Genomic DNA, 18,699 nt, shown 5'->3' on the forward strand with positions numbered 1-18,699 from the left:
GAAGGAGAGACAATACCTGCTTCATGGAAGCATTCATTAATGATTCTTATTTTAAAACCCAATAAGGATTAAACAGATCCAGGATCCTATAGACCCATATCTTTAATAAACCAAGATGCTAAAATATTTACAGCTATATTGGCAAATAGATTAAATAGATTCATAGCAAATTATATTAACGAAGACCAATGTGGTTTTATTAAGGAGAGACAAATGGATAATTTAACTAGATGAGTTTTAAACATTATATATGAAATAGAAAAATAAAAAATAAAAGCAATGATTTTATCATTGGACATATTTAAAGCTTTTGATTGTGTTGAATGGCCAACACTAAAACTTCTTATAAGAGTTTGGGGATTTGGTAAAAAGTTTACAGGAGTTATAGATCAATTATACTCAGATACTACTTCAGAAGGAATAGTTAATGATGATTTAATGGAAAAGATTTTTCTAGGCCGAGGTACAAGACAAGGCTGTCCACTTCCACCAATATTGTTTTGTATGGTTATAGAATTGTTAGCTAACACAATAAGAAATGATAAATCAATCGAAGGAACAGGTAAAAATGATATAATTAAAATTAATTTCTTTGCTGATGATTTATTATTGATTATTAAAAAACTACTAGAGAGTATGGAAAACATCAAAAACTATTTAGAAAAATTTGGGGAAATAACAGGATTAATGATTAATTGGCAAAAATCACAAATGATGCTTAATTATAATATACAGGAACAAGAAATGCTGTGAATAAATATAGTGTTAAAATGTGTAATCATATCCAATATTTAGGTATAAACATAGTTAGAACAACTCAAAAATTAAAGGAGAAAATTTTTAATAAATTAAAAAATGAAATTAAAGATAAACTGCAAGAGTATTCTAAACTGAAACTATCATGGTTTGGGAGAATTGCTATAATTAAAATGAAAATATTACCAAAGATTATTTTCTTATTTAGGATGCTCCCAATACAATCAGAAGAAGAGGATTTTAAGTATTGGCAGGTATTAATTAATGGATTTTGTAATCAAGGTAAAAAAATCTAGAATAAAAGATATTGGTATAAGGCCCCCCAAAAAGGAGATTTAGGTATGCCTAATGTTAAAAATTATTATATAGCAAACCAATTAAGAGTTATTGGAGATATTATAGACAATAAAGAAAAATTAATTTGGTGGGAGATGTAATCTTCAGAAATAAATGGGAATGCCGAAGGATACTTGTTTAATGTTGTAAAGAGAAGTTTAATAAATCAGATGAAAAACCCCTTTTTAAGAAATATGTTAAATATATGGAATAAATATACAGTGGACCCTTGATTTACAGACGGCTTGACTTACAGACTTTTTGAGTTACAGACTTCTCTGGCCGCAAAATTTAGGTTTGACTTGCAGCCTGAGAATTGACTTAAAGGTAAAGGTAAAGGTTCCCCTTGACAATTTTTGTCCGGTCGTGTCCGACTCTAGGGGGCGGCGCTCATCCCACTCTTCAAGCCATAGAGCCAGCGTTTTGTCCGAAGACAATCTTTCCGTGGTCACATGGCCAGTGTGATTTAGACACGGAACGCTGTTTACCTTCCCACCGAGGTGGTCCCTATTTATCTACTCGCATTTGCATGCTTTCGAACCGCTAGGTTAGCGGGAGCTGGGACAGGCGACGGGTGCTCATTCCGTTGCGTGGATTCGATCTTACGACTGCCGGATCTTCTGACCCTGCAGCACAGGCTTCTGCGGTTTAGCCCACAGCGCCACCACATTAGAGACCAGAAAAAAACCAAAATGGAACAAAAAAGAAAGGTTACTTACCTGTAACGATGGTTCTTCAAGTGGTCATTCTGTGAATTCACACAAAGGGTTAATACCAGCGCCAGCGTTGGGCCTCTCGGAACATTTTCTAGCTGCAAGAGAAAAGTAACAATGTTTAGGACTACCCCTACTGCGCACGCCCAGCCTAACCGTCCCTCAGTTCCATTTGTCCGACATAGGCCCTCGAGTCATAGAGATGCCAGTGACAGACAGACAGAGGGGAGGCCGGGCGGGATTGTGTGAATTCACAGAATGACCACTTGAAGAACCATCGTTACAGGTAAGTAACCTTTCTTTCTTCATCGTGGTCTTCTGTGAATGCACACAAAGGGTGATTAGCACGCTTACTAACCGGATGGTGGGCTGTCACTGAAGAGCCGATGCTAGCACTGCCCTCCCGAATCTGGTCTCCTCTTTAGCCCTCACGTCCAATCTGTAGTGGGTTATGAAGGTAGAGGCATTGGACCATGTAGCGGACCGGCAGATGTCGGGCAGGTCAACGCCACGGAGTAAGGCAGTCGATGAGGCAACAGCCCGGGTGGAATGGGCTTTAAGTCCCTCTGGAGGATCTCTGTGGTTGAGCTCGTAGGCGAGGGCGATGGTAGATACGAGCCACCGAGAGAGCGTGGACGGCGAGGCCGGGCAGCCCTTCTTTGGGCCAAAGTAACAAAGAAAGAGTCTGTTGGCCAGGCGAAAGTCCTTGGTCCTGGACACATAAAAAGCTAAGGACCGTTGAACATCAAGCATGTGGAGCATGCGTTCAACGTCAGTAGTCGGAGACGGAAACAAAGTTGGCAGAATAAGTGGCTGATTGACGTGGAAGTCGGAGACCACCTTCGGAAGAAAAGACACGTCGAGGTAAAGCATAACCTTGTCCTTAAAGAATTGAAGAAAAGGTTGGTCATGACGGAGAGCTGCCAACTCGCTAGCTCGACGGGCAGAGGTGATAGCCACTAGGAATAGCGTTTTTAAAGAAAGCATCTTAAGGTCACAGGTAGCCATGGGTTCAAATGGGGGTCTGGATAGGGCATGCAGAACCAAGTGTAGGGACCACTGAGGGAGTGGAGGACGAACGGGAGGTTGGAGGTTAGAGAGACCCCTCAAAAACATCCTGACGGTAGGATGGGAGAAAAAGCGGGAAGAGGGAGAAGCTCTGGGCTGGAAGAAGACAACCGCAGCAAGGTACACCTTGATAGTAGAGATAGACAGGTGGAAATCGAACAGGTAACGGAGATACTGCAGAAGCGTAGAAAGAGACACAGGGGAGGAGGCGAGATCCCTCTGCTGGGCAAATTTCAGAAAGCTTTTCCACTTGTAGGCATACAAGCGAGACGTGGAGGGCTTGATGGCGTTGGTCAAGACCTCTTGAATTTCTGGACGATCCTCCACGCCGTCAGATGGAGCGTGTCGAGGTCGGGGTGAAGGACTTTGCCTGCTTCCTGGGTCAGCAGGTCCGGCCACAACGGAAGGGTTACTGAGTCCACAGCCATGCTGACTAGAGTGGGGAACCACACTTGGCGAGGCCAAAAAGGTGCAATGAAAATGGCCGGAGTCATTGAACGTTGGAGTTTGATCAGGGACCTCTGTATCAACGGAATCGGTGGAAATATGTACAAGAGACCCTGGTCCCATGGGATCATGAATGCGTCGCCGAGCGAGTGGCGACCGAGACCTGTCCGGGACGCGTACCGGGAGCATTTCGCGTTGTGAGGGGATGCGAACAAGTCCAGCACTGGGGTCCCCCATTGGCGGCAAAGGTCCTGGAAGACCAGAGGGTTCAACTCCCATTCGTGTGTTTGATGTTGAAGCCTGCTCAGAGTGTCCGCAACTGTGTTGTCCTCTGTGGCTACATGGATGGCCACTGGGTAGATATGATGACGGTAACACCACTCCCAAAGGAGGATGGAGAGATACAGGAGTGAATGAGAGCGGGTTCCTCCCTGCTTGTTGACATAGTGCATTGTGGTAGTGTTGTCCGTCACCAGCTGAACTCCGCGGCCGCGTAGCAGAGGAAGGAAGGACCTGAAGGCCTTGATAACTGCAAGCAGTTCCAGGTGATTGATGTGGAACATGGCTTCCTGTGGTGTCCAGAGGGCGTGAATGGTGTGACGGCCGCAGTGCGCCCCCCAGCCGGACGGACTGGCGTCCGTTGTGACCTGAACGGTGAGACGGAGTGGACGAAAGGGCCGGCCAACCGTGAGATGGGGTGTGTACATCCACCACTGGAGCTGTCTGGTGAGCTCCGGGGTGACACGAAGGCGCTTCCTCTGGCTGTCCACCATAGGGTCGAAAAGGGTGAGGAACCATGATTGGAGCGACCGGAGTTTGAGGCGAGCGTGAGCTAGCGCCGGTGTTGTAGAAGACATCAGGCCGAGAAGGTGTTGGGCGTGATGGGCTGTCACCCGAGCACGGGGAAGAAATTTCCTGATGGCTCGTTGAATCTTGCGTATCCTCTCTGGGGGGAGAAAGACTCGACCTTTTACAGCGTCCAAACAGACCCCTATGTACTGAACTGTTTTGGAGGGGATGAGCTGAGACTTCTGTTTGTTGACAGTGAGACCGAGATTGTGAAGGAGATACAGGATAAATTTTGTGTCCTTCAGAGATCGGCTTCGTGAGGTGGAGACTACGAGCCAATCGTCCAGGTAAGGGTAAACGTGGATGCCCCTGAGACGAAGGTAAGCTGCCACTGGGGCCATGACCTTGGTGAAGGTCCGGGGAGCTGTGGACAGACCGAATGGCAGGGCCTGGAATTCGTAGATTGTGTCCTGAAAGATGAACCGAAGAAACTTGCGGTGGTCGGGGTGGATAGTGACGTGAAAGTATGCGTCCTTTAGATCTATGAGGACGAACCAGTCGTTCTTTTTCAGCAGGTGCATGATGGACTCTAAGGTGAGCATCCGAAAACGTCTGGGTCGCAGGTAAGTGTTTAGGAGTCTTAGATCGAGGATGGGTCTTATGCCTCCTCCTCGTTTTGAGACAGCGAAGTAGCGGGAGTAAAACCCGCATTGTATGTCGCGGGGTGGTACTGTAGAGATGGCATCTTTTTCCAAGAGAGATGATATTTCTTCCTCTAGCGAGGAGTCGAAGGGAGAATGATTTATGAAACCTAGCGGAGGAGATCTTATAAACTCCAGCTGGTAACCGTGCTGAATGATTTTTAGAGCCCAAGCGTCGGTTGTGATGGTAGACCAGTTGTGAAGAAACGGTTGAAGACGGGTGGTAGGCGGTGAATGGGTGAAAACGGGGGGCCGAAAGTCAAAGATACTGTTTTTGTTTTCTGCCAGGTGGCTTAAAGGGTTGGCGACGATGGGGTGGACGAGGCCGGTATCCCTGATAGCCTTGGACAGAAGAAGAGGACTGGCCAGAGCGCTGCTGAGGTAGGTGTTTGTAAGGACGGTACTGTTGAGAGGATTGATACTGTCCATAAGATTTACGCCATTGGGGGCGTCGCTGTCTAGATTGAGTCTGAACAGAATAGGACTTGGCAGTCCTCTTAGCCTTGTGAAGGTCCTCTAAATGGGAGTCGGTCTTTTCGTTGAACAGCCCGGTAGCGTCGAAGGCGAGGCTCTCAACCTTTGACTTGACGTCCTCCATTATGTCTGCAGAACGGAGCCAAGCGTGGCGCCGGATAGAGATGGCAGACATGAGAACTCTGGCAGAGACCTCTGCTGCATGTCTGATGGAAAGACGTTCATACTTGGATACCGTCTGAGCTTCCTCATATGAGTTAAGGAAAGCTTGCCGGGTGTCTTCAGGTATCATTTTTAGCCCTGGCAAAAGCTTGAGCCATAGTTGTTTGTGATAGGCCCCTAGAACAGTCTGGTAGTTTATGATCCGCAGTAGCAAGGTGACAAGGGAGTAGATTTTTCTGCCGATGATTTCCAGCTTTTTACCCTCCTTGTCAACTGGAGTAACGTGGGCCTTGGCCGACGGCCTTGAACAGCTTGTTTCAACAATGAGTGAGTTTGGAATGGGGTGCTTGAGTAAAAAGTGAGTATCAGCCCCATGAATCTTGTAAAAGTGCTCCGTGCAACGAGGGACATTAGGTGTAGTCACAGGCTGAGCCCAGAACTCCTTAATGGCCTCCATAACCACAGGCACAAAGGCTATACTGGGGGGAGCGGTACTGTCCTTCTTGATGTCCCCGAAGAACAAGTCCTCACCCGGAGGCGAAGGGAGATTCAGGTCCAGTTTTAGAGTCTTGGCAAGTCTGGACATCATCTGAGAATAGGAAGAAAAATCCTCAGATGGAGAAGGGGCGTGAGTATCACCTGTATCCGAAAGCACCAGATCACCCGGGGGTAAATCTTGCGGTGGCATGGGTGGGGGTTGTTCCTGATCGGAGTCAGAAGACTGCTCCGTGGACACCTCATCTGGCTCAGAGGAGAAGACATCCCTCTTCTTTTTTGGAGGGGGTTTCTCGATGCCGACCGGCGCTGTCGGGAGTCGAATTGGAACCGCAGTCGGCGCCGAGGTGGAAGGAACCGGTTGCGGTGGAGGGGCAACGGGTATCGTGGGAGGTCGTTCTCCGGCTCGAATAGCTCGGCGTCGACGTCGAGGTCGGTTCGACTCCGAGGAAGAAGACAAGTAGATGTACCGGATCTTTTTGCGGTACCGGTCTCGAGAGGCGGAGGTCGAAGACGAAGAAAAAGACCTCGAACGGTCGCGTCGACGTCGATGGCGCTTACGACGCTTAGCGTGGTCTGAATCCGCCGAGCAAGAAGACGAGGAACGACGTCGATGCTTGCTACGACGTCGATGGGAGCGGCGCTTCTTCTTAGAGCGTTTGCGCTTAGAGGATTTCGAGTCCGAACGATGGGAAGAGTCGGACTGAGTGGAAGCTCGATGTCTCTTCTTCGACCGTTTCCGTCGAGGAGACTTCGACCTCGAGCGGCCGGATGAAGGGGACCGACTCGGGGAGCGATGCTTCTCCGTGCGAGAACGTTTGCCTCGAGGAGATTTCGACCTGGAACGCACAGGAGATCGAGGTACCTTCTCTCGAGGAGATCTCGAGTCCGAGTGCACGGACGAGATCGACACGGGAGGCGACCCCTGGCCCGCAGGAAAAGGGCTATGTGGGGCGGAAGCGAGACCAGTAGTGACACCAACTAACTGGCTCGGCGTCGGGGAAGACATTCCCGATGGTGGTATGACTTCGGTACGTCGAACCGGAGGAGGAGCGGGTGCCTCGGACGAGGCCTCGAAGCGTCTCGACAACTCCTCGAGAATCGGTGATGGAATGGAACCCGAGCTCGGAGAAAGCCGAATGGATGTCATTTTAAGCTGGGCGGCCGCCTTCGCTTTGGATGACTTCGACGGCTTAGTTTTCGGAGCCGGAGGCTCGGGATTCGAAGCAGGAGCGGCCGATTTCGACGACGCGGATTTCTTCGACATTTTGGAAACTTTAGAGACGACCGACTGAACAGGAGCTGCTCGAGAAGTGGAAGCCATTTCCCCTTCCGAGGGCGCCGTGGAAGACAACGTTGACTCCCACAGATGAAGTTTAAGGCGCTGTTGGCGAGCCTTGAGAGCGGCCTTAGTGAAGGCTTTGCAGTGTGGGCAAGTTTTGGGATTGTGCGATTCCCCCAAACAATACAGGCAAGTATCGTGGCCGTCCTGGTGGGGAATCTTGCGGTCGCACACCACACACCTGCTGAACGGCCCGGAAGGGGACATAGGGCAGTAAGCAAACCGAAACGACAAGTCCAAGGATAAGGCAGAGCAGTCCGAAATCAGTCCGAGTAAAGCCAAAAAAATACACCGAGTCGTCAAGTTGAAGGGAAAAAGCGCTAGGATAGTCCGTGAGCGAAGCTTAGGTCAAAAGCCAAAAAATCAGATAGATCGCAATAAACGCAGCTAAGACGAGAGGCTCCAAACCGCTAGGCGGAAAAATGGAACTGAGGGACGGTTAGGCTGGGCGTGCGCAGTAGGGGTAGTCCTAAACATTGTTACTTTTCTCTTGCAGCTAGAAAATGTTCCGAGAGGCCCAACGCTGGCGCTGGTATTAACCCTTTGTGTGCATTCACAGAAGACCACGATGAAGAACGGCCTGTTACAGGATTAATCGGTTTTCAATGCACTGTAGGTCAATGGAGACTTGACTTACAGACTTTTTGACTTGAGAACCGCCTTCCAATACGGATTAAGTTCTCAAGTCAAGACCCCACTGTAAAGAGAAGTTTTGTCCCTCACCTTCACCATTAAAATTAGTGACTGAGATAGAAAGTTTTCCTACAAATTTAAAGGGTTTAGTACAGGCTTGTCCAACCTGCGGCCCGTGGGCCGCATGCGGCCCAGCTCGGCTCATAATGCGGCCCAGTGCAATTTTTTATTTTTAAAGAAATTCCAAAGTTTCAAGTTACACTGCCAGCGCTTGCTGCCAGAATGTGGCTGGGGCATGTCACAACGGTGGGGGGGGGGGAGAGAGGGAAGGAACGAAGGAGCAGGAGGGGAAGGGAGAGGGGGGCTGCATGACTGCATTGCTCCATCTCTGTCAATAGGTGGACCCACCAGAGTCGAAGCTGGAAGCCTCTGCTGTCTGAGATCGCAGCTGCCGGTAAGCGCGCTTGGAGCGGGGCTGCGGAGGATGGCTAGGGCTGCCCCCTTCATGCAGCCCAAACCAAATTTATGTGCAGCCCAAACCAAATTTTCATCTTCTAACGTGGCCCGGGGAAGGTGAAAGGTTGAACACCCCTGGTTTAGTAGAACTGTTTAAGAATAAAAGGATTGCAAGATTGAAGGACTGGATGAGCAAAATGAGATAGAAGGAACTGATTATGTCTAAACTTCAAACTAATAAACTATCATAGTATAATCTTATTCAGTTAGACACCTGGACAAAGGAGTGGTTGAAAACTAATGGCAAAAGTAGAGAACTTACCAAGTACGAACAATTTCTGTCATCACATAAAGATATGCAAGATATAATTTTGAAAGGAATAATAAGTAAAATATATAATATAATTTTGGAAAAAGAGGAAAAAGAATGGGGAACAGAATTTTGAAATTAATTTGGGAAAACGATTTAAAAATAGAAATTGAAATAGAGGATTGGATAAAAATGTGGAGGATGAGAGTTTTAAGATTAATGTTGACAAGAATAAAGGAAAAAAAATTCAAAATCTGTTTAATATGGTATTTGACTCCTGTAAAACTAAATATAATAAATCCAGCATACCCCAAAGCATGTTGGAAATATGATGAGGAAATTGGTACGTATTTTCATATGTGGTGGTAATGTAAACTGGTTAAGAAATTTTGGGAATTGATTTTTAAGGAAATGAGCTGAGGCTGAATCCAGACAAGACGGAAGTTCTGAGGGTGGGTGGCCCTGTGGCTGGCGGCATGGGTGACTCTCACATTTGGGGGGGTGACCCTGGCCGCGAAGAGCAGGGTCCGCAGCCTGGGGATACATCTGGACCCGATGTTCACCATGGAAACACAGGTGGCATCAGTAGTCCGCACCACCTTTTTCCACCTATGGCGGATTGCCCGGCTGCGGCCCTATCTCGACATGGGGGCACTCACTACCTTGGTGCATGAGCTCGTAATCTCAAGATTAGACCACTGTAACGCGCTCTACGTGGGGCTGCCTTTGAGGCTGATGCGGAAACTTCAAGTGGTGCCGAATGCGGCGGCCAGACTCCTCAGTGGAGTGAGAAAATACCAGCCTATTTCCCCTTGGCTGGCCATGCTGCACTGGCTGCCCATTCATTTCCGCATCAACTTCAAAGTTCTAATGCTCACTTATAAGGCCCTAAACAGTTTAGGACCTTGATATTTGGCGGAACACCTGCTCCCACCAAGATCTACCCCAATCACCCGTGCGAGCCAGGAGGTGAGGCTGAGGAGCCTGACGCTGAGAGAGGTCCGGAAGGAAAAGACACGAAACTGGGCCTTCTTGGCGGTGGCTCCTCGCCTCTGGAACAATCTCCCTCCTGAGATTCGCGTGGCCCCCACTCTGGGCACTTTTAAAATTCAATTAAAAACATGGCTATACATTCAGGCCTTCCCTCCAGCTAATACCTGACTTTTCTGTTTATTCTCCCTTTATTTATTTTCTACTCTATTTTTGTTTTGTGTATGTTATAGTATGGTTTATGTAATTATTGCATTATTTTATTATTTATATTATACTGGAAGCTGCCTAGAGTGGTCTTTTAGGCCAGATGGGCGAGGTATAAATCAAATAAATAAATAAATAAATAAATAAATAAATTTCCTATACCAGCTTATCTATTATATAATTTCTGATTACAGGAATAGTATATCCATGTGCATCTACACATGTTATATTTCACATCCCTATTTTATGTCTAATTAAGTATCTAACGTCCTAAGATTATAATAAATTTTATAAATTCTCTCATCTGCATTTCCATCTATCTAAATCTCATCATAAACATTTCTCATATACTCTGTAAGATTACCTATTCACCCATAGTATTCACATAGGCCCGTTCATTCATCAAAGATCTCCATTCTTATAGACAAAAAAATATATGTCTAATCTTGTCAACTTAATCACTCTGATAATTCACACATATTTGATATTTCAATATACATGCCTCACAAAAAAAGCATTCAATATTATTATTCATCATCATTTCTAAAGTTCATGAACTACATGTGCTTGTCTAGCATTAAATTTCATATCTGGCCAGATTTGCTTATAGTATATTAGTAATATTACTTTATATGTTAATTATATATCTCTCGAACCAATGATTTCTATTATTTATTCGGCAAATAATTTCCTCCCTTTTCATTTTTATTTATCAGCTCCAGTGTTATCAAACCAAGATTGGCCTCTCTAATCTTGTCAACATTGTCACTATTATAATCACATATATTTGATGTCTCAATATATGTGCCTCACAAACAAAGCATCCACTATTATTATTCATCATCATTTCTAAAATTCATGGATTACATGTGCTTGTCTAACATTAAATTTCATCTTGGGCCGAATTTGCTTATAGTATATTAGTCATGTTACTTTATATGTTCAGCTCCAGTGTTATCAAACCAGAATTGGGCTCTTGCCTCCTTTTTTCATTTTCCCTCCAGTTTTGAAATGCCATCTATAATATTTCTTTAAGACATTTTCTATACGGTTGACTAAATTCATCCCCATATAGTCAGTGTTTTGGTTTTGGAGCAACATAGATCTGTGTGATCTCTGATGGTCAATTTCTGCCCTCAAATTTGCCCATTTCTCCCCCTTTACATTCTTTCCTTTCGGAACAATCTTAAGATACTTTCTCCCTTCCCAGCCCCCCCTTTCATCTTTTTTAGGCATCTTGTCCAACTTTTGAAGCTTCCTCTGTCTCTTTGGCCACAGCAGTTGTTGATTAAGTTCAATGGTTTGTCTGTACGGCTTTGAAGCAATCTCTCTCTGACAGTTCATTAAACTCCGTGGTTTATTTAAGCTGTTTGCCTTTATTTTCTATCTTTTCATGCAGAGCAAGAAATGTCATCTTCAAGTCTGTTCTCACCTCCGTGAGTTGAGCCTTGAAATGATTTATTATATTCAACTGATATTCTTGAAGAAGTCCCTTAAAATAATCCATTGTGAGTTGCAATAATGGGTCTCCCCCTCCATCCATGGCTATAGCAGTCAGCAGATTAATTACTCATATTTCCCTCATGATTTATTAGCTAGTCCGCACTTAAAGTCTTACGAGGATGTTATCTGATTTATAATCCACTTTGTAGCTAGATGCAGAGTCACACAGGTTAAATTATGCAGAGTTATTTAGAGTTCTTAAGTCCTGACTTTATGGATTTATGAAAAAACCAGTTTCTCTGGGAGGAAGGGTTAAGAGAGAAAAAGAACAGTTGGTTTTGTTTCCGAGATGTGACGCAGTAAGAAAAATTCCAACGTTATAGGCATTAACAAAGTTATGCCGCTTGAGATCTTCCTTCTCGTCAGCTTTCAAAGAGCAGATCTGATCTTTTACTTGCTGTAGCTTATCAGATCATTAATCTCTGTTCCTGCAGTCAGATAATAAATCTTCTACCTCCCCTCTCCGAGCAGCTAACTCACCATCATGGCGACTTCACGAGACAGTTGCATGTGGGAAGGGAAACTCTTCCAAAAGACAGATTGCCATCTGAAATTCGGTGTTTCCAAAGCCCCCATTTGCAGCAGGTCTCACTCTCCTTTGGGAACTTGCCCCCTGTCTCCTGGGGGGGGGGTGTCCTTTGACTTGGAATAAATCCAGGGGAATCCAGAGCCCTGGAATTTCCCCTGTTCTCGCTGCTCGTCGCTCCGCCCCTCTCCATAATAAGCACTATTATTTGTAATTTTTTTGTATTTTTGTTGTTATATATGTTTTTTGGTTTTTTTTAAATAGAAATAAATTTTAAAAAAATGAAAACGTCTTGCACACACTAAGCTAATGAAAGCTTCTCACACACATATGTAGGAAAATACACATCATGGTTAATGACACTGCATACTGAGGAATGGTTTCTGTGTAGGAAATGTTGTTACAGTAAAAGAAATATTTGCAACGTACCTCCGGTTTCCATATTGTAGTAATAGGTGTGACCATCTTCACTTTGTCCTTCCATCCATTGTGCTGTCTGACAAATGCACAAGAAAGCCAAAATAATAAATATTAACCAAAATGTCCCTTGTGGATGTAACCAAGCAAGACTACAATTTACCTACCAATGAAAACAAAGTGACTTTATCTAACTCAAAAGATATGGAATAAGAACAAGTTTGTGTGGAATTACATATGTAACCTTAAAGTGCTGTTAAGACAAACCTGACCATATTCACATAAAATGGATAAAATAAATAAAAACAATAAGTTTAGGGCCCTTAAATAAGCTTGAATAGGTCAACTATAGTGTAGATTCAGCAATAAATCCTAGATAATCAAGTCATATTTTCAGCTTCTCCACAAAGCTTGTAAATTAATCCATTGATTTCCACATGCTCCTAAACTGGTATATGACATTTTACTGGCATTTGCCATTAGCCTCACCAATCTGGTATCTCTAGTCCTTACTCTACCCACACTAACAATATTAGGTTTATACTGGCAGGGGATCTGCTCTTGTACTAGTTGAACTTGGACCCGCCACTATTTCTCTCCCTGCCTACCTGACCCACCGCTCTGCCTTGTTGTGAAATTAAAGTGGGGAAGAGGAGAGGTACATTAACACTACCTTAAACTTGTGTAGTGAAAGATATATGAAATGTAACTAACAAATAATACATAAAACAGTTCATCTGGACATGAGTAACTATGTGATACAATGGGGATGATCAAAAACCTTTAACCTAAGATATTAACAATATTGCTAAGAAAAACATTTTCCCACTTAAGGCAAAAGTGTTCAATGATTAACAATTCTTGTAAAATTATGATTCACACAGTTAAAAGAATGTTGCCGAAATTAATGTGGAAAATGGACTAAGAAAAAGAGTAAGAGGCAAAATATTGTGGCATTTTAAAAGACTAATACAGTGGTGCCTCGCACAACGGGTGCCTCACACAACGATGAATTCACACAACGATGCCTTTTTCTATTAAATTTGCCGCCTCACACAGCGATGTTTCCTATGGGGGATTTTCACACAACGATCTCCCTTTTCGCTCCTGTAAAAGTGTCTTACAATGTTTGGAAGCCGTTTTAAATGCTTGCAATGGTTAGCCCACCTCCTGAAACCTATGCAAACTGATTTTGGTGTTGTTCTGACACTTCGTTAATTTATGATGATTTTTTGAATTTTCTCCATTGGAAACCATTGGATGGTCTGTCTAATGGTTTCCAATGGAGAAAACAAAAAATCATCATAAATTAACAAAGTGTCAGAACAACACCAAAATCAGTTTGCATAGGTTTCAGGAGGTGGGCTAACCATTGCAATCATTTAAAACAGCTTCCAAACATTGTAAGACACTTTTACAGGAGCAAAAACGGACTTCGCAAAGCCATTGAAATGTATTGAGTCGGCTTCAATACATTCCAATGAAGGAAACATTGTTTCACACAGCGATGTTTCCTATGGGGATTTTCACTCAGCGATGGCCATCCGTTCCAATTGGAACGGATTAACCGGTTTTCAATGCATTCCTATGGGAAATGGTGTTTCACAGAACGATGTTTCACACAACATTGATTTTTTTGGAACCAATTAACATCGTTGTGTGAGGCACCACTGTAGATTTATTTCGATGTGAACTTATGTAGAACAAAATATTTCTTCAGACACAAGAACTGCAAATACTATTTCCTCTCGTATTTATACATGTCCCCACGGTGATAGGATTGATAACCAGGTGAGGACACAGAAAACACACAAAGTGACAGAAGTAGATGCTGATTCATAAAAAGTTCACACTGAAACAAGTCTGTTTATTTAAATCTGCCTTAAAGTATCACTATAATTTGCCTTTTCTTTCTTTTTTCTCTCTTTTATTTTGCCAATATGCTGAGACAAACTAAAATGGCTACTTTTCTGGAAACTGTTAAAAGGAATATGTTATAGAATTGCTCCTGGATTCTTATCTCAAACTGCAATTATAAAGTGGGTTCCTAAAACAGCTTACATAATGGACATGGGAGCAAAGGACACTTAAGAGCCAGACTATTTTATACTGGAAAGTTGTAAATTTTCCAATGAAGTGGGACTGAAAAATCTGTGGCATTACACCAATGATGAGGTAGATTACAATAAGCAAAATTAAACCTGATGATATGAAGAACTGCCAGTGAAGAACTATGCCTTTGGATGTTTAATATGGGCATTTACCACTGAAGATGTATTATTCTTCTATTTCTACTGATCTGCACATAAGATATCATAAGACTAATACTCTTTTTATTGCAGCTTATACATTTCTCCTATGGAACTCAACAGAAGGAGAGTCAGTGCTGAAAACCAAGAAATCTGGCAACTCCTGAGCCATCTCAGCATGGCTTTTAAAACTGCAGGAACCCTTCTCTAATGTGTTCACCCTCAAAATAAATATTGGGAGGGGTGACTAGCAGTTACTGGCTCAGTTCAAAGAATAAGGGCAAATGAAGATTATGAGTCTCTGGAATGGTAAGTGAAGCAGGTAAGAATCCAAAGGGCTTTCAGTGGACAACCCCCCACGGGAGAGTATATTACCAGAAATGTACTATATCAGAAAGACACAAAAAAGACTTGTTTCTATACATTCAGTTACCATTTTGGATTCTGCAGGCTCATCCTGAAACCCTTCAGGTTTCTCCCACTGTGATTCTTCATAATAAAAAGAAAAAAGAGAGCACATTTCAAATTTATTACATTTTGAAAAAAATATTAACATTCAAATAGCATGCACATATATTCACACACGGATATGTACATAAATACATATAATCTCTTATAACAAGCAATAGTAGATTAAAAAGTGAGAAAGAAAAAAGTCCATATTTTCTTCTGAAGGCAAATACAGTTGGAAAGAAGACTTATTCCCAGATACCTGAATGCTCAAATTTATGTTCCTTGCCAAAGATTTACCTCCCGATACAGTGTTATAGTAATACATGTAGCCTTCTGGAGAAAATCCTCGCACCCATTCATTTGTTTCTGCTGATGTTTCTCTGTTCTCTCTTTCTTTTTTCCTTTTTTCCTTCTTCTTTTCTTTTCTTTCTTCCTGCTGTTTTGGTGCTGAACTCTGAACAACAGATTCTGAAATATAAAGATTCCAGACTTTTAAGAAACTCAGTCCTTTAAGCTTCCATAACCGGTGTTATGATTCTAAGTAGAGATGAGCATGAACCATCAATTTGGCAGGTAATGCTGATCCGTTTATTGGCCAAACAGGTTTCAGCTCTTCAAAGCCCCACCTCATTTGGTTGGAGCAAGCAGGGAAGGGAAGCCAGACCACTGCCTCCGAGTGGGCACCTGCTGGAGGAGGCAGGGCTTTAAAGCACCAAATACTTGTTTGGCCGCTAAATGAACAAGCCTATTTCCAAGTTAGGCAAACCCTGCAATTTCCTGTTATGTGCAGTCACGTTGCCTCTGTCTTCTGGCAACCCTATGAACGAGCGACCTTTAAAATGTCCTGTCCTCAACTGCCCTGCTCATCTCCTATAAAAACAACTGAAAATATAGTCTACCTGTAGATTCTTGAGCAACTTTAAAAAGAAACAGCTCATTTAATTTTCATCTTGTTTTCAGATGTTTTGCTTGGTGCTTATTTAGTGTAGCTTTCCCAAATCTGGCAACCTCCAGATGTTTTTACTACAATTTCCATTACAATGGCTGGCTCCTGCTGATGAGAGTTTCGGTCTAAAATATCTGATAGGTATCATATTGAGGAAAGCTAGTCTAATGCACCTCTTCTGAAAGGACAGCTATTATTGCATCTTTGGCGTGAAAGGATGTAACAGACTGAGCGCAGCCAGCATCATGCAATATTATTATGGACTGACTGATGCTCTTCTTTGCCAACTGCTAAGACATGCTGCCTGTGTATAATGTCACGAATCACCAACAAGCTGGTTTTCTGTATTTTATAGGCACTTTTTGCCTGTATTCTACTTTATTGTGTTCTTGGACTGCTATTGAGAGAAGAAAGAATCTATGCTCACTTGCACTACAGTAAGGAGGAGCTTGGCTTGCACTTACCTGCCTTAATACCAAGCCTTTTCAAATCTTCCTGATAAGCTTTCATTGCCGCTTCCTCCATGGCAGCAAATTCCTTTGACATTTTTTCCTCTTCTTTTGCCTTTTCCAAACTTTTCTTTTTAATCTACAATTGAAAAACAAGTGACTAAGTGCCATAACATTAGAATTTAAACTTATCAGCAAAATCCAATGTTCTCTTGGTTAAAACTGTCACAAAATGTCTCCAGAGATTTTCTTACTCCTCCAGAGCCAGTTTTAATTAGTGATAACCCACTACTGGATTCCTCCCAGTATGTTTAGAATAAATAAGATGACATCTGCATTACCTCACTAATTTTCTTGGCAACATTTTCTTTATGGTTCTTCCCTCTTTCATGAAAGTCAATGCTCTTTAAAAGAAGAAGAGAGGCAGAATTAACATTCCCAGAAACACAAATCAGAAGGAAATTATTTTCAATAGAATGTAAACATTGAAATAATGCAGTTCAGTTAAGGGTAATGATATCTATAAGGAAGTTAGAGTTCAATAAAAAAGGATGAATTAGAGAGTTACTATGGAGGCATATGACCCACTGTAAGGAAAAGGCTCCTTTCGTTGGCAATCAGACGTTAGATGCCAGTAGGATTGCTCCATTTTGGTTTATTTCCAGAGCGTGTGATCACTGGGATAGAACCAGAGTGGAGCTTCCTGCTGTAATTTCCAAGCTGGTTTCAATTTCCTAATATCATGAGTGGCTTAAACAGACAGCTTAACCATTTAACGATAACTTGGAAATTGTAACATTATATTTTAAAAAAACACCCTTTCCTCTGTTCCTTCATGGTGATGCAAAAGGGAAAAGCAAAAATTTTAAGCCAGCTAGGGCAGTGCTGATGCACTGTACCTTTTAGAAGGGAAAAATGAAAGCTTCCTCCTGGAAGCAGGAGAGGACATTGAGGTATTTCTTTTCTTTACTTTTCTTTCTTATGAGAGGTGGGGCAATTGGTCACTTGAAATCTTGTACCACGCGGATGCAATGATTGTACCACATGGCATACTGGATCCCTACTTGACCTTAAGTGACCTTATTTAGCCCACACCAATCTGCTCCAAATGAGTTGTCAAGCTATGTTTCAGAGACAGATATTTGGAATATATGTTTTGAATGCCCACAAAGCATTCCTTGCTTTGAAGGCGGCTTTCTTTTTACAGCTCCTGAAGGACACAACACAATATGGAAGTATTTGTCAAAAGCCATCCAAAAGTTGTACGATACTTCCAAACTATGTTATGGGTTAATAAGTGGGACTCTGCATCTCTTTTATTGTCTTGTTGTACTAAGCGGCAATGCTTGTGGTTCCCAAGTCTTTACATTATTTCTTTGTAACCCTTTGTATAAACATTAAGCGGTAATCTGGAAATAAAAAGATATGGAATGGAAGGTGGTGAACACCTCAGCAATTTGTATGCTGACAAGGTGGGTTTTTTCCAGTTAATCTTATGGAAGATCTGCCAGTGGTATTTGAAGACATTAGATGAAATCCTATTGTTTAGTGTAATAAGGCCCTACTCCAGTGTGACTTAATAAGATGATGTCAGCTACTAATTATTTTGGTAGCTTAACAAGATTAAATATAAGCACTGATAAAATCAAATCTCTTCCTCTAAGTACTAGTCCAATGAAACAGAAACAAATTAATTAATTTTCAACTCAAAGCACAATTATAATATGCTAAATACCAAGGAATAAAAAATGTATAAAAATCTGAACAATATTGTACCTTGTAACTATAATTGAATAATCAGAAAGATTAAATGTAATATCAAAGTGTACATCTACTCTTCGTAGATCAGATGTAACTAAAGTGATTAAAATTGGTACGCTATCAAAACCAATTACACCTGTTCTATTTAATACTATGTATTAATACCTCCTGCTGAAGTAATAAATAATTGGCAAACAATATTAAGTACATTTTTATTAAACTGAAAGTGATCTAGGTTTCATGGATGAGTGCAGTGCACATTAATCTATACTAAACCCAATTATTGGCCCTGAAGCAGCATATCCAAGGAAGTATGTGGAAAAGCTATACAAGTTGTGCTTGTTACACTTAGTCCTACTGGTAAATCCAGATTTTTTTTATGAAGCAACAGTTTTGTTTCCAGTCAGATGAAGACATGATTGGATGATACAACTGACCAATTTACCAAACTGCTACATGTGTACCATGTTAAGTTAAAACGTTAAATGCTTTTTTAACAAATCTTGCCCCAAAACT

The 18,699-nt window shown here is 42.5% G+C and overlaps 1 protein-coding gene across 4 annotated transcripts in view; it reads right to left on the minus strand.

Annotated features, from left to right (window-relative positions):
- Positions 1-18,699, minus strand: part of WBP4 (WW domain binding protein 4) — a 36,573-nt gene that overhangs the window by 12,939 nt on the left and 4,935 nt on the right. For all 4 annotated transcript variants that reach the window (XM_020804269.3, XM_078390725.1, XM_078390723.1 and 1 more), the window contains 5 exons: positions 16,764-16,826; positions 16,438-16,561; positions 15,325-15,495; positions 15,008-15,063; positions 12,338-12,404 (listed from right to left, as the gene is read on the minus strand). In XM_020804269.3, the coding sequence (XP_020659928.3) occupies positions 12,338-12,404; positions 15,008-15,063; positions 15,325-15,495; positions 16,438-16,561; positions 16,764-16,826 (481 nt within the window). The remainder of the gene's footprint in view (positions 1-12,337; positions 12,405-15,007; positions 15,064-15,324; positions 15,496-16,437; positions 16,562-16,763; positions 16,827-18,699) is intronic.

The sequence above is a fragment of the Pogona vitticeps genome, chromosome 3, assembly GCF_051106095.1.
Source record: "Pogona vitticeps strain Pit_001003342236 chromosome 3, PviZW2.1, whole genome shotgun sequence".
NCBI classification, from domain to species: Eukaryota; Metazoa; Chordata; class Lepidosauria; order Squamata; family Agamidae; genus Pogona; species Pogona vitticeps.